Source organism: Hyperolius riggenbachi, chromosome 6, assembly GCF_040937935.1.
Source record: "Hyperolius riggenbachi isolate aHypRig1 chromosome 6, aHypRig1.pri, whole genome shotgun sequence".
In the NCBI taxonomy this organism is placed as follows: Eukaryota; Metazoa; Chordata; class Amphibia; order Anura; family Hyperoliidae; genus Hyperolius; species Hyperolius riggenbachi.
In genome coordinates this window covers 174,890,596-174,907,731 of record NC_090651.1, presented here as the reverse complement: position 1 = coordinate 174,907,731, position 17,136 = coordinate 174,890,596, and the positions used below count along the sequence as shown (strand labels likewise).

Here is a 17,136-nt window from a genome sequence, read left to right as displayed (position 1 = left end):
TATGTACTCTGTACTGTGCTGCTGGAGATGTCAGTGCTATATAAATACATAATAATAATATGGTAGGACATTAGACTATGACTATGGTAGGATTAGATTGTGAGCTCATCTGAGGACGGTCAGTGACATGACTATGTACTCTGTAATGAGCTGCAGAAGATGTCAGTGCTATATAAATACATAATAATAATATGGTAGGACATTAGACTATGGTAGGATTAGAGTGTGAGCTCCTCTGAGGACAGTCAGTGACATGACTATGTACTCTGTTATGTGCTGCAGAAGATGTCAGTGCTATATAAATACATAATAATAATATGGTAGGACATTAGACTATGACTATGGTAGGATTGGATTGTGTGCACCTTTGAGAACAGTCAGTGACATGACTATGTACTCTGTAATGTGCTGCAGAAGATGTCAGTGCTATATAAATACATAATAATAATATGGTAGGACATTAAACATATGACTATGGTAGGATTAGATTGTGTGCACCTTTGAGGACAAGTCAGTGACATGACTATGTACTCTGTAATGTGCTGTGGAGGATGTCGGTGCTGTATAAATACATAATAATAATATGGTAGGACATTGACTATGATAGGATTAGATTGTGTGCACCTTTGAGGACAGTCAGTAACATTACTATGGACACAGTAAGGTGCTATATAGAGGATAGTGTTCTCTCTCTCTCTGATCTGTGCCTACTGCTATTGATCTGTGCTCAGAAGACCAAACCTACAGTAACAAAGAAACCAGTGAGGGAATGAAAGGTTAATTGCTGTGGAAGGGAGGGGGGAGAAGAGGAAAACTGACGATTAAAGCTAAGTACTCACGGGGGGACAATTGTAGCTGTCGCTGCACAGGGGAGCGTGTGCGCGACAGTTCGGCGACAGCTCGTCGCCAAGTCCCTCTGCATCCACACGGCAGCAGAGGGATTAGCGATGCGGCGGAAGCTGTCGCCGAGGTTCCTCCCCCCCCCCCCCCCCCCGCCGGAAGCTCCGTGTGCTGTGTGTGGGTAGCTGTCGCTAGCCCGCATACACATGCGGGACTAGCGACAGTTCCGGCGAGGTTGCGGCGACTGCTGTAGCCGGCGATTGAACATGTCAATCGCCTGGCGACAGCTCCGACGGGCGACGGTTCGGGGCGCGCGCGTCATACACACGGGCGAACTGTCGCCGCAACATGCGTGTGCCACGCGGTTGCGGCGACGGCCGTCCCCCGTGAGTATGGACCTTAACAAAACAAGATAGTACTAGTGACAGGGCTGCCTCCATGAACATAGAACTGATAGAAGTTAGATAGCTGGTCACTGTCTGCACAGAAGTTTAACAATAGGCAGCATGCTAAGTGAGTGAAATGCCTGTAATCTGCACACACACATCTCACCCCCCTGACGCTACACGTAACATGCAGTGAGTGCAATCGCATATCTCACTCCCTGACTCTGTCAGCAGTGCCTCCTCCACACACATAACTTACTTGTCTGCCTCTTCCTCCTTCCGCTCAAATCTCCCGGTCTGCTGGCTCAACCCCGCCCCTCAGAGAGAGGAGAGGCAGGGCGCTCTTTTCTACAGTGTACCACGCAGGAGAGACTGGAGGACAGCGCAGCCAGCTGATTACTGGGACAAACAGCTGATCTGCTGCCTGTGTGTGACAGCCGCCCCAGCTCTCCTGTCGGCATCTTTCCGCCCTAGGAACCGGCCTCGGTGGCCTGTGCGGAAATCCGGCCATGTGTATATCTGACCTTAAACATACGGGACTGCTTTATTGAAGCAGCACAAGTAACTAATTTTGATTGGTTTATTTCATTTTTGTGGTCTAAGCACAGCTATTACTGTATATATACTGTATATATACATTATTTTTAATGACTATTATCTGAGAAATAGAACATTTTATCATATTTTCTATTTTAATTAGTTACAAATTCATTAGGAGTCGGAGTCGATGCATTTTTTCCCGACTCCGACTCCAGGCACCCAAATTGCCCGACTCCACGACTCCGACTCCACAGCCCTGACGATGGGACATATGACTGTAGTCTGGATTCGATTGTGAGCACCTTTTGAGGGAAAGTTAGCGACAAGGCTATTAATTTGTACATGTGGAAAAGGGGACACCGCTCACCATTCTGTCATATTCACCAGGAGCAGGACTAAGCTCAGCCAGGCCGAACATGTATGTAAAGGGAGAGCTATGATTAAAGAGGAACTCCAGCCTAAACAAACATACTGTCATTAAGTTACCTTAGTTATGTTAATTAAAATAGATAGGTAATATAATCTCTTACCCACACTGTTTTAAAAGAACAGGCAAATGTTTGATTTCATGATGGCAGCCATCTTTTTGGTTGAAGTGACAGGGAGCATGAGACACAGTTTCAACTGTCCTGTGTCCTGAGCACCTCTCCCAGTTGCTAGGCAACGTGAATAACAACATAGGAATTCCCATCATGCTCTGCACAGCATCAGGAAAAAAAAGCCCGGGCTTTTTTTCTTTGATGGGTGGAGCTTAGGTAAAAATGCAGCTAAAAATGATGCTTTGGTAAGAAAAACAAAGTTCTGATGCTGTGAAACTGTTAAAGAAACACCAAGCCTTTTCAGTTCTGCTGAGTAGATTTTTAGTCCGGAGGTTCACTTTAAGGAATGATCACTAGCTCCGATACGCGTGAGCTACGGCAATATGCCGGTCTGTTTTGTACTTCCGTTTTTCCAATAAAGATCGGACTTTTATTCATCCAGTTGAGCGGGTCTCTCCCTTCACATACTGTATATACTTTGTACAAGACTACAGAAGATGTCGACGCCATATAAATACTAACTAATATAGCGATCTAATAAGTTTATATTTTAACTATTGTTCTAAGTACATATAGGGTATTTCTATTGGAATTTTGTGCATATTGTTTCCCTTTTACTTTCCATCAGAGTGTTTTATATAAGAACTAAAGGTGCCCATACACTCGATTTTTCCCGTTGATTCCCGGCAGATACAATCGTTTTGTTCTAATGGGGGTGGAAGTGGCTGCAGGTTGACGGCCCTCAGTGTTGCACTGCAATGCTGTAGTTCAGTAGATATTCAATAGATTTAACGCTGAAATCTATTGAATATTTGTGGGCAGTGTGTGGAAGGAATAGATCCCTCTCAGATTAGATTCAGAAAAGAGGGGGGATCTGTCTTTTTGCCACCTCATGTGCCAGTCTGCTAATGTATGGAAACTTTTGTATCTTATTTTAAAAATCAGACCTGCTGTGGGAAGTTGTACTGTTGGATGTTGAGAGTTTTAAAGTATGAATTTATCGGGAAATAATAATTTGTTTCTTTGTATTTGTGCTTTCTCTTCAGGACAGTTACTTAGTGTATATTTTGAATGAACTAGCTGGAAATTCCTTTATGATATTCTGCAGTACATGCAACAACACTCAACGGGTAGCCCTCTTACTACGTAACCTTGGATTCACAGCCATTCCTCTTCATGGGCAAATGAGTCAGGTAACAGTTTCTTTGAATTAATATTATTACTTCGCGTATGACGTTCAACTTAACTAACATCATTAACTTGTACAGTATTCACAAAATTGAGACAAAAGTAAATAATGATTTTGGGGCGTAAAGAAAATGTATACACTCATAACCACACTTATAACAGTTTATACAATAATGTAACATTTAACAATAAAAAACAGCATTTTATAATTCATGAAGACAACTTTGTATCTCTGAAATGTTGCAACTTGAGTCATTTGTAAGTAGGGGACTGTATGTATGTACATGATTTTATAGTCAAGCTCCAATATTATTTTTTTTAAAGTCGTCAACTTTATTCTTTGTTTTAGTTGAACATAAAATATTGATTTTATGTTTTTAAAGGACTTCCAAAGTGAAAATAAAAATCTGTTTTATTCACCTGGGGCTTCTTCCAGCCCCGGGCAGCAGCCCTGGTCCTCCCCCATGTCACCTCTGGCTGCCCGCAATGTTGCTGACCCGCCAGCGGGATTAACGCTTCTGTGCCTGCGCGGGCACGTCACCTGCCACTTACTGCGCCTGTGCAAAACTACTCAGACGCAGAAGGGCCAACCGCCGGCAGGTCACCATCATTGCGAAGATGGACCGAGACTGCTGCTCAGGGCTGGAAGCCGCCCCAGCTGAATAAAACATAAATATTTTCACCTCATAAGTCCTTTAAGAAAAACTTAACATGGAAGTATAAAGAAAAAAAACATTTTATTTTTCTGTTCAGGGTAAGATAAGATGATGAAGCACCTTCTAAAAAATAGCAGGAGCCCCAAACAGTGCAGTACGTTACAGAAAGGGAGAATACATTAGATGAAGTGGTAGTCACAAGGGTTGCAGCTAAGGCAACCAACCGAAAAGGTAGGTGGAGAATATCACCCCGTTTCCACTCGGGTGTTCTTAGCGGTTTCTACATGTGGCTGCTCTCTGAAAAATTGTAGCATCTGGCACCAGGTGCATGGAAGCAGACTAGGGACCAGATCCCTTCAGAGGGAATGAAGCGCAAGGTAATGGAGTGCCTCTTTCCCCCTTGTTTTGTTTTTGTTTTTTGGTGCTCTCTTAAAAAAAAAATTGTACATGCATGCACACCATTTAAGGTTGATGACTTTCCTTTGCAAAATACTGCATTCCACCTTAAAGTGAACCCGAGGTGAGCGTGATATGGAGGCTGCTATATTTATTTCCTTTTGAACAATACTTGTTGCCTGGCAGCCCTGCTGATCTATTTGGTTGCAGTAGTAGAACTGAATTACCCCAGAAACAAGCATGCAGCTAATCTTGTCAGTTCTGACAAGATTGTCAGAAACCCCTGACCTGCTGCATGCTTGTTCAGGGTCTATGGTTGAAAGAATTAGATGCAGAGGACCAGCACGGCAGCCAGGCAACTGGTATTGCTTAAAAGGAGATAAATATGGAAGCCTCAATATTATTCTCACCTCGGGTTCCCTTTAAAGAGGAACTTCAGCCTAAACAAACATACTGTCATTAACCATTTCTGCCGCCCGGACGTAAAGCTCACGTCCGGGCGGCTGCTCTGATGCGGTGTCGCGCTTCGGCGCGCTCCCGCCCGCGATCTCGCCCCTGCCTCCCCGTGGTGTCCCCCGGTAGCCCTGGGATCAGTGAAAGGGAACATGGTTCCCGATCACCGATCCCTTTCCCCTGCAGAAAAACCGAAGCGCTCACCCGTGAGGCTTCAGTTCTTCTGCCCGGAAGAATTTACGCATCCCCCTTGTACTTCCGCTTAGCGAGAAGTACAAGGAGGGAAACCAAAAACAAAGGTTATCACTAGGAGTATGTGAATGAATTCTATTTAATATATCGACAGCATCGTGTCTGTTTGGAGTGTCTGGTCCACCGCCGCCTCCTGAACGGTTTTAAATGATTTTAGCGTATTTTACTCTTTTGGCGCCTCTGTACACCTCTACATAAAAACAAAGGTGGCCATCTTGTGGTCAAATAGTAAAACTACATTTACACATTTTTTATATTACAATTTACACACATACTAACATTAAAAATTAGCTATTTATGTCCCACACCAAAATATTCCCCAAATAAAATTTTTAATGGAAAAAAAATTACAATTTAAAAAAAAAAAAAAAAGACAAATAGTTACCGAAGGGTCTGAACTTTTTAAATATGCTTTTGAAGGGGGTATACTACAAACATTTTTTAAATTATAAGCTTGTAAATAGTGATGGGCGCAAAACGGAAACCATGCACCTTTATTTCCAAATAAAATATTGGCGCCATACATTGTGATAGGGACAAAATTGAAATGGTATAATAACCGAGACATACGGGCAAATAAAATACATAGGTTTTAATTATGGTAGCATGGATTATTTTAAAGCTATAATGGCCGAAAACTGAGAAATAATGAATTTTTTCCATTTTTTTTCTTATTAATCCTGTTAAAATGCATTTACGGTAAAGTGGCTCTTAGCAAAATGTACCACCCACAGAAAGCCTAATTAATGGCGGAAAAAACAAGATATAGATCAATAAATTGTGTTAAGTAGTGATAAAGTTATTAGCGAATGAATGGGAGGTGAAAATTGCTCCGATGCATAAGGTGAAAAATCCCTGCGGGCTGAAATGGTTAAGTTACATTAGTTATGTTGATTAAAATAGATAGGTAATATAATCTCTTACCCACCCTGTTTTAAAAGAACAGGCAAATGTTTGATTTCATGAGTGCAGCCATATGTTTGGTTGAAAGGAGGTGACAGGGAGCATGAGACACAGTTCCAATTGTACTGTGTGCTGATCACCCGTCCCAGTTGCTAGGCAACGTGAATAACATAGGAAATCCCATCATGCTTTGCACAGCATCAGAGAAAAAAAGCCCGGGCATTTTTCTTTGATGGGTGGAGCTTAGCTAAAAATTCAGCTAAAAATTATGCTTTGGTAAGAAAAACAAAGTTCTGATGCTGTGAAACTGTTAAACACCAAGCCTTTTCAGTTCTGCTGAGTAGATTTTTAGTCCGGAGGTTCACTTTAATGTTATCTTAAGTAGTGGTGTGGACAATTTCTGCCTTTAGGCTTGGTTCACATTCACACTGGATTTCGGCCAGCCAGCCAGCCAGAGAGCGGATAGTCCTCTGATGGTTTGTTTGTAGTCCGAAGCAGATACGTTTCCATTATAGGTTTCTATGGGAACTGCTAATTACAACAGAGAAAGAACATGTGTGCATCAACCAAGTGAACCTGACAAATCTGGCTTTGCAAATTTGGCCTATTGGCTAATCACGAGACTTTGCTTTCGCATGCCTAAATATGCAGGGTCAAAAACCAAAAACCGCAAAACAATCGCCCTGCGGGAATTAGTTCATGCTATATAACACTATCCAGGGGAGCCACGAGGAGGCTTCCCATTGCCCCCATACAACCGGGCGGCCGCGGGGGTCCCAGGCACTCTCACCGCCTGGAACCCACACAGCGGCACCCCGGAGGTGGAGGCTGGGGGGTGCAGGCGATCTCCCCAGCGTGGCCAACGCCGGGAAGAGCCGCCCGCACACACCTCCCAAGATTAAAAACAGGCACTTACCTCAACGTCCATTGCGTTCTGCTATATGCGCATAACCTGGGCGCAACACATAAGGGGCGGACAGGCGCAAATAGCCTGCTCCAGGGCTCTCACCTCCTAAAACAAGCCACTCACTACCTGCCCTCAGAAAAAAGAAATGCAATGCTAATTACAACAGAGAAAGAACATGTGTGCATCAACCAAGTGAACCTGACAAATCTGGCTTTGCAAATTTGGCCTATTGGCTAATCACGAGACATTGCTCATGCAAATAAGCATTAGCACTATCCAGGGGGCAATGGGAAGCCTCCTCGTGGCGCCCCTGGATAGTGCTATATAGCATGAACTAATTCCCGCAGGGCGATTGTTTTTGGTTTTTGACCCTGCATATTTAGGCATGCGAAAGCAAATGCTTATTTGCATGAGCAATGTCTCGTGATTAGCCAATAGGCCAAATTTGCAAAGCCAGATTTGTCAGGTTCACTTGGTTGATGCACACATGTTCTTTCTCTGTTGTGATTAGCATTGCATTTCTTTCTTCTGAGGGCAGGTAGTGAGTGGCTTGTTTTAGGAGGTGAGGGCCCTAGAGCAGGCTATTTGCACCTGTCCGCCCCTTATGTGTCGCGCCCAGGTTATGCGCATATAGCAGAACGCAATGGACGTCAAGGTAAGTGCCTGTTTTTAATCTTGGGAGGTGTGTGCGGGCGGCTCTTCCCGGCATTGGCCACGCTGGGGAGATCGCCTGCACCCCCCAGCCTCCACCTCCGGGGTGCCGCTGTGTGGGTTCCAGGCGGTGAGAGTGCCTGGGACCCCCGCGGCCGCCCGGTTGTATGGGGGCAATGGGAAGCCTCCTCGTGGCGCCCCTGGATAGTGCTATATAGCATGAACTAATTCCCGCAGGGCGATTGTTTTGCGGTTTTGGGTTTTTGACCCTGCATATTTAGGCATGCGAAAGCAAATGCTTATTTGCATGAGCAATGTCTCGTGATTAGCCAATAGGCCAAATTTGCAAAGCCAGATTTGTCAGGTTCACTTGGTTGATGCACACATGTTCTTTCTCTGTTGTGATTAGCATTCTATGGGAACTGCGTCTGCGTGTCCAGAAAAGTTGTGCAGCTCTGAAAGATGTTCAAGAGATAAGAGGATATCCAGGCGAGAGCAAGGCCCTTTATGCCTAGAGATGAAGTATCTGTAGGAATAAGGTGTGGTTGACAGATCAAGAAGGATGAGCATAAAATAATGACCTTTGTATTTAACTGTAAGAAGATCATTGGCCACTTTAGTAAGAGCTATTCCTGTGGAGTGGTAGAGTGAAAACCAGACTAAAACTGGTCAAGCAGGGGGTTGGGAGAAGTGACAAAGGGCAGTAGTTGGGGAGTGTGGTGGGATCTACGGTAGAGATGTTTTTTGTAGTAGTGGTGTCACAACAGCCTTTTTGAGTGGAGACGGAAAGATGCCAGTGGAGAGGAATTGGTTTAACCACTTCAGCCTACAGCTTCGAAAATCTTATGCATCCAAGCAATGTTCACCTCCCATTCATTCGCTAATAACTTTATCGCTACTTATCAAAATTAATTGATCTATATCTCGTTTTTTCCGCCACTAATTAGGCTTTCTTTAGGTAGTACATTTTGCTAAGAGCCACTTTACTGTAAATACATTTTAACAGGAAGATTAAGATAGAAATGGAAAAAAAACATTTCTCAGTTTTTGGCCATTATAGTTTAAAATTAATACATGCTACAGTAATTAAAACCCATGCATTTTATGTGCCCATTTGTCTCGCTTATTACACCATTTAAATTACGTCCCTATCACAATTTATGGCGCCGATATTTTATTTAGAAATAAAGGTGCATTTTTTCAATTTGCGTCCATCACTATTTACAAGCTTATAATTTTAAAAAATGTAATAAGATACTCTCTTGACATGTATATTTAAAAAGTTCAGACCCTTAGGTAACTATTTATGTAGTTTTTTTTTTTAATTGTAATTTCTTTTATTATTTTTTTTAATACAAAAATGTATTTGGGTAATTTTAGTTTGGGAGGTAAATAGCCAATTTTAGATGTAAAATAATGTATTTTTTATTCAATACAGGTATGTGGGTGCAGTTTACTATTTGGCCACAAGATGGCCACATTCAAAAAGTTCCTAGCTGCGAACGATGTCGCATCTAGGAACTAAAATGAAGAGAAGTTGTTTCCTGGGGGCAGAAATACCACGCTCTCTGATGAGAAAGCGTCGGTATTTCTGCCGGGGACTTGGATCGGTGAATGGGAATTATATTCCCATTCACTGATCAGGGGGGCAGCGGGAGGCAGCGGGGGCGCGCGCGGGCGCGCGCCCGATCGCGCGCACCACACGGCTGCAGCACCACTGCCTATCTGGACGGATATATGCGTCCAGATATGGCGAAGTGGTTAATAGCGATGTTAGTATAGGAATGAAGGATGAGGATAGCTGTGGAATGAGATGGGAGGGAATAGGACCCATATAACCAGGTGGTTTGATGGAATTTGGAGATTATAGAGGAGAGAGAATATTCAGAGAGTGGAGAGAAGGAAGATGGAGAGTAGTCGTTGAGAGGTGTAGAGATGGAATTTGTGTGCTGCATGGAAAAACTACTTCAGATGTTAATTTAATCAGTGAAATATGTTGCAAATTCTTCAACTGATAAGCATGAAGGAGGAGGAGAGGGGAGTTAAAATTGCTGAACAAGCGCTTAACCATTTATGCCGCCTGGACGTGATTGTCATGTCCAGGCGGCTGCTCTACAGCTGGTTCGCACTTCTGCGTGCTCCCCACTGGTAGCCCGGAGATCAATGAATGGGAACATTGTTCCCTTTCATTGATCTAAGTCCCTGGCAGAAAAACAGACGGCCTTTCATCAGAGGCCGTGGTCTTTCTGACATAAAAAAAGTTTCCAGTCCTCTATATGCTTCCTGGAAGCAATCAGTACGCTTCCAGGGCTAAAAAAAATAATCTCACTGTGGCCATCTTGTGGCCAAATAGTAAAACTACATCTACATAATTTTTTAATAAAATAAACCCACATTACATTTAAAATTAACTGTTTACCTCCCACACCAAAAACTACCCAAATAAAAATTTTAATTAAAAAAAAGATTTTTTTTTTAATCAAATAAAAAAAAAACCAAAACATTAATAGTTACCTAAGGGTCTGAACTTTTTTAATATTCATGTTAAAGTGAACCTCCAGACTAAAAATCGACTCAGCCGCACTGAAAAGGCCTGGTGTTTCTTTAAAGGGGTTCTTTCGCGAAAAAAGTAGGCAGTTAAAAAATGTGACAGATCACAGGTTTTGGGCCAGTCCATCTTTTTAAGGGGGATTCTCAGAGCTTTCTTTGTTTTCAACAGCATTTCCTAAACAGCAGTTTAACTGCCAAAATAGCAAGATACCAGCCGGCCTCCCTAATCACTTGCATACTATTATGTCAGTTAGATTTTGCAACTGTTGTTCAGGAAATGCTGTTGAAAACAAAGAAAGCCCTGAGAATCCCCCTTAAAAAGATGGACTGGCCCAAAACCTGTCATCTGTCATATTTTTTAACTGCCTACTTTTTTCGCGAAAGAACCCCTTTAACAGTTTTACAGCATTAGAACTTTTTCTCTTATACAAGCCTCATTTTTAGCTGCACAGAAGAAAACTGCCCGGGCATTTTTCCCCTAATGCTGTGCAAAGCATGATGGGATTTCTGATGTTCTCGTTCTGCTGTTTTGGTGCAATTTTTTTTTTTTTTTTTACATTTTGATTTTGACATTTGAAGCCTAGCGCGTGCAGCTGGGAGGGGTGGTCAGGACACAGGACAGTTGGAACCGTGTCTCCTGCTCCCTGTCATCTACTTTCAACCAAAAAGATGACCGCCCCCATGACAAAGATGGCAGCCCCCATGAATCACAAACATTTGCCTGTTCTTTTAAAACAGGGAGGGTAAGAGATTATATTACTTATCTATTCTAATTAACATAACTAATGTAACTTAATGACAGTATGTTTGTTTAGGCTGAAGTTCCCCTTTAACCCTCCTGGCGGTATAAAAAAATACGCCAGGAGGCAGCGCGGCAGTTTTTTTTTAATTTTTTTTTTTCTATATCATGTAGCGAGCCCAGGGCTCGCTACATGATAGCCGCTGCTCAGCGGCATCCCCCCGCCCTCTTCGATCGCCTTCGGCGATCTCCGATCAGGAAATCCCGTTCAAAGAACGGGATTTCCTGGAGGGCTTCCCCCGTCGCCATGGCGACGGGGCGGAATGACGTCACTGACGTCGGGTCATCATTGGGAGTCCCGGGCCACCCCTCGGCGCTGCCTGGCACTGATTGGCCATGCAGCGCACGGGGTCTGGGGGGGGGGCGCGCGCCGCACCGTATAGCGGCGATCGGGCGCGCGGCGGCGATCAGGGTGCTGGCGCAGCTAGCAAAGTGCTAGCTGCGTCCAGCAAAAAAAAAATTAAACAAATCGGCCCAGCAGGGCCTGAGCGGCACCCTCCGGCGGCTTACCCCGAACTACGTTCGGGGTTACCGCCAAGAAGGTTAAGAGGGTATATTGCGAAAATGTTTCAAATTATAAGCTTGTAAATAGTGATGGACACAAAACTTAAAAATGCACTTTTATTTCCAAATAAAATATTGGCGCCATACATTGTGATAGGGACATAATTTAAATGGTTTAATAACTGGGACAAATGGGCAAATAAAATACATAGGTTTTAAAGAACTCCGAGCAGTGCAAAAACTATGGAAAGATGCATATCATTTTAAAGCTCTCTTTCGCCTCTTTCCAATGATATATGAACCGCCACCCTACGCCTTTTAGTTTACGCTATTTTATTTTATTACGCGATTGAAATTGCCGCGGACTCTATTTCGATCGCAAAAATAGAGAAAACTAAAAGGCGTAGGGCGACGATTTAGGGATAGTCAGAAAGAGGAGAAAGAGAGCTTTAAAAAGATATCCATCTTTCCATAGTTACATTGTATTACACAGGGCGACTTTTTCTCAAAGTCAGCAGCTGCATTCAGCAGAATGGAGCTGCTGACTTTAGGAAAAAGTCGCCCTGTGTAATACAATGTAACTATGGAAAGATGGATATCATTTTAAAGCTCTCTTTCTCCTCTTTCTGACGACCCCTAAATCGTCGCCCTACGCCTTTTAGTTTTCTCTATTTTCGTGATCGAAATCGCAGCTGCGGCAATTTCAATTGTGAAAATAGCGAAAACTAAAAGGTGTAGGGCGGCGATTTATATATCATTGGAAAGAGGAGAAAGAGAGCTTTGAAATGATATGCATCTTTCCATAGTTTCTGCACTGCTCGGAGTCCCTTTAATTATGCTAGCATTTATTATTTTAAAGCTAGAACAGCCGAAAACTGAGAAATAATGCATTTTTTTCTTAATATTCCTGTTGAAATGCATTTTAAAAAAAAATTATTCTTAGCAAAATGTACCAACCAAAGAAAGCCTAATTGGTAGCGGAAAAAAACAAGATATAGATCAATTAATTGTGATAATTAGTGATAAAATTTGTAAAGATCCCTCCTTTCTGTTGCAGCGGAGCTGCAACCGAGCAGTTTTGATTTCTCTACCTGCATTTGGTTGTTTGGTTTTGTTTGCATTTGCAATGAGTCATTGCTATTTTCAATCACTCTGCAGTTCAGAGTGACCCAGGATGTTGTCATAAATCCGCCTAGGGCTTGCTACAGTTGAACTGCAGCCAGACAGCTGTGGATTTCTTACATGCATTTGGTTGCATAATCTGGCATGCATTTGTAATGAGCAATCCTTTCCATTCACAGGCAGCTTGCAGCTTTCAATCAGTGTAGCACAGGATTGCATGATTACCATTCAGCTGTGCGGGAATTTGCATGTCTGTTCCCATTGGCTAATATCCATAGAAAAACCTGCCTCTCATTCCAGACCTCACCCGACATAGTGTACAGCTTGCCTGAGTTGTTGCTGGGTCAATGCTGTAAAAGTGGTGGTATTGTATTGCATTATCTTACCTTTCCTGCCTGGACGTTTACTGCATCCACGGGGGTACAGTGAGATCTTATCTTCCTGTTAAGTGGGGAACTGCCTTCACCACGTTGGTGACTGGTAGTATTCCTGTTTGCTCTGTTCTTTTGGATGCGACTGTAGCAGCAGTTGCTATTAGTTACGCTCCTACCTGTTTTGTCCAAGTCAGTGTGGATGCTTGCTATCACTGGGACAGTGATTAGATTGGCAAGCATTCAGTCTGGCTGTCTATTGTCTGTCTTGTTACTCAGAGGCTCAGGGCTGCGGTCGCCCTGAGCAACCAGTGTGTCTTGTTTGCTGGCAAGCATTCCGTTTGTCTGTCTGTTGTCTGTCTTGTTACTCATTGTGCTGAGCATCAGAGGCTCAGGGCTGTGGTCGTCCTGAATAACCATTGTCTTGTTTGTTTGTGGCGGTTATGGGAAGCTCAGAACTTCTGTGGTTGCTCTGAGCAATCTTGCTCCCTTGTCCATAACTCCTGGGGTGATCTGTGTAACCTCTTCTACTATCTAATATCACCCAGCTGCATAGTCTTGTTTTTTTCTGGTGGTACTCTGGCTTTCTAGGCCTCGGCTGCTATACTTTGCACTTCCAAGGCCTGGGTGTAACTGAAGTCGGGCAGGTGTTATTTCCTCGCCTCCCGTTCAAGCGAGGACGCATCACATAGGGTGAAGAAGGTGGTGATTGGGGCATAGCAGCTGAAAGAAAGCAGGAGATCTGCCAGACATTACAAAGTTATTGGCGAATGAATGGGAGGTGAAAATTGCTCTGATGCATAAAGTAAAAAATACCCATGGGCTGAAATGGTTAAACAACCAATTAAATCCAACAGCTGCTATAATTTCACTTGTTCTTGAGTTCTGTATTCTGTCTGTAGTTTTCTAATAATCATAGTGAAACAGGGATTCTTCATACTAAATGCCTTAATATTGTTTTCATATTTTGGATATTCCTATGCTTACTTAGGTCTGTGTATGTGAAAATATTTAAAGTGTCCCTGAAGTGTAAAAAAAAATTAAAAAAATAGTGTGATGTCTCTGGGTAGCCCAGAAGCTTCCTGTCTCTTCCTGCAGCCCACCGTTCCAGTGCTGGGTCCCTATAAACCTATTCAACAAGAGCTTTTAAATGGGTTTCTTGTGGTCATTCTCCTGCTGTGTACAAAGGCATCCAGACTGGCATGTGCAAGTAAGGGCCATGCATACTCAGTAGAACGTAGCACTCATTCACGGAGGAAAAAAGCCATGCACGAGTGGCTTTGTTCTTTGGGGCATGCAAAGATGCCCAGTCCCCATGCACTCTTACATGTCTGGGGGTGCAGTTAGAAGATAAAGAGGGTCCCATGCATGTGGAGCAATGAACTACTGAGGTAAGTATCTAAATTATTTACCGCCCACCACAGGTTTGCTTTAAGTACAGTGTGGGCTATTTCTTATATAGTTAAAGGGAACCTATCCCCCCAAAAAAGCAAACACTATGCCATCACAGATTGAGTCTCCGCTCCTCTGCTGCCACTTAGTTTCATTCTTGCTGACTGGCCAGTCAATGGCCACTACGTCTACGTGGCCCTGGCCGTGAGCGTCCTCAACCACGCTACAACTCCCGGGAGTGTTCTGTGCATCCGCAGTATGTCTTGTAATGTGCAGTACGCTCCCGGCGGTGAGAGCGTGATCAAGGATGAGCGCGGCCAGGGCCTCGCAGGCACAGTGGCCATCCATATGGGATTCAAGTGGCCATCCACTTGAGTCAGCAAGACTGAAACTTTATGGCAGCAGGGGACCAGAGACATCGCACTATTGAAACTATTTAAACTTTTTTTTTGTTTATTTCAGTTTAGGCTGCCTTTAAAGAGAACCTGAAGTGAGAGGCATATGATGGCTACCACATTTATTTTCGTTTAAACAATACCAATTGGCTGGCAGTCCTGCTGATGTCTTTGACTACAGTAGTGTCTAAATAACACACTAGAAACAAGCATGCAGCTAATCGAGACAGACTTTAACCAGTTCGGCCTATCTGGACGAACTTACTCCTCCAGGTAGGCTCTGCTAGTGCCGCCGCGTGGTGTGCGCGATCGGGCGTGCACACGCTCCCGCCGCTAGCCCCCCGATCAGTGAATGGGAATATAATTCCTATTCACCGATCTAAGTCCCCCCGGAGAAATACCGACGCTTTCTATTCAGAGAGCGCGGTATTTCTGCCCCCAGGAAAAATCACCTTCTTCTTTTTGGTTCCTGGATGCGAGATCGTTCGCATCTAGGACTTTTTTGACTGTGGCCATCTTGTAGCTAAAAAGTAAACTCCACCCACATACATTTTTTATTAAACAATTGTTATTTTACAAGTAAAATTAGCTGTTTCCCTCCCACACCAAAAATTACCCAAATACATTTTTTATTTAAAATAAAAAAATAAAAAAATGCAATAAAAAAAACACAAAAACAACATAAATAGTTACCCAACGGTCTGAACTTTTTAAATATGCAAGCAAATTGAAAAAATGCACCTTTACTTCTAAATAAAATATCGGCGCCATAAATTGTGATAGGGACATCATTTAAACGGTGTAATAACCGGGACAGATGGGCAAATAAAATACATGAGTTTTAATTACGGTAGCGTATATTAATTTCATATTAATTTTAAACTATAGTGGCCAAAAACTGAGAAATGATTTTTGTTTCATTTCTTTCTTAATCTTCCTGTTAAAATGGATTTAGAAAAAAATAATTATTAGCAAAATGTACTACCCAAAGAGAGCCTGATTAGTGGCAGAAAAAACAAGATACAGATCAATTAATTGTGATAAGTAGCAATAAAGTTATTGGCGAATGAATGGGAGGTGAACGTTGCTCGGATGCATGAGGTTTTCGACACTGTGGTGCTGAACCGGTTAATCGGAGCACCTGATCTGCATGCTTGTTCAGAGTCTATGGCTAATAGTTTGAGGCAAACAATCAGCAGGACAGCCAGGCACTTTGCATTGTTTAAAGGGATATGTCGGCCTCCGTATTTTTCTCTCTTCCAGGTGTGCTTAAAAAAAAATCTTCCATAGAACATATGTTTATTAAATATTTGTTTTACTTTTTACCTCCAGAATAAAAGACTGGGAGCTTTGAATAAGTTCAAAGCAAAATCTCGCTCAATCCTCCTTGCCACTGATGTTGCTAGTCGCGGTCTTGATATTCCACATGTTGACGTGGTCATTAATTTTGACATACCTACCCATTCCAAGGTGAGCAATCTATCATCCAACATCAGATTATTTTCAATTGATTGAAAAATGTGTATTTAACACTTGTACAGTGGAGCCAAATTTATTAGCTCCCAGGAATCATGGATTATTTTCCTATACGTTTGCAGCATTGATGAAAATTGATATAATCAAACATTGATCAGTGCTATTTAGTAGCTTTTGGTACATTTTGTAGTATAAAATATATCTTTAGGCTTGCTTTATATCAAACAAAATTAAAATGGGGTAGTCAAAAATATTACCTTGTTTGAATATTTGCTTTCAACGCACACCTACAGTAATTAACCAATCAGCTTTGGCACGACACCTGTGCAGTCAGTTGGCTTCCTAACAACATTCAATCAGTATAAAAAGACTCCAAGGAACAAGTCACCTGAACACGAGGGACTACTGTTACCATGCCAAAGACAAGGGAAATCAGGCTGGAGCTCCGAAAGAAGATAGTAGAGGGTCATAAGGGGTAAGGCTACACTGCCTTTTTCAAAGCGATTCAGTGTCTAGAACTGCTGTATTGCAAGACATCCATGGCTATAATTACTAGGTCATTGCCAGTGGTATTGATCCAGGGATTTTCTCTGATTGCCATCTGGAGTTGAGAAGGAATTTTTTGCCTTTTAAGGCTAATTGGACGATATGTGAAGGTGCACACTAGTGTTGTTTTCTGTTTTTATACTCAAATAACTATGCAATTATGTGGCTCAGAAAGGATACACAATTAAGTATTAATGGCCGGGGGCTAATAATTTTAGCTGTCTCATTTTTGCCCTTTCTTGTTTCAACTAGGTGCATCCTTAGTGGACA

At 42.7% G+C, this 17,136-nt stretch overlaps 1 protein-coding gene across 1 annotated transcript in view; it reads left to right on the top strand.

Moving 5' to 3' along the window:
• The window catches only part of DDX47 (DEAD-box helicase 47), a 403,902-nt gene that overhangs the window by 245,955 nt on the left and 140,811 nt on the right, over nt 1–17,136 (top strand). The window contains exons 8-9 of the mRNA XM_068242689.1: nt 3,352–3,498; nt 16,177–16,314. Of these exons, the coding sequence (XP_068098790.1) occupies nt 3,352–3,498; nt 16,177–16,314 (285 nt within the window). The remainder of the gene's footprint in view (nt 1–3,351; nt 3,499–16,176; nt 16,315–17,136) is intronic.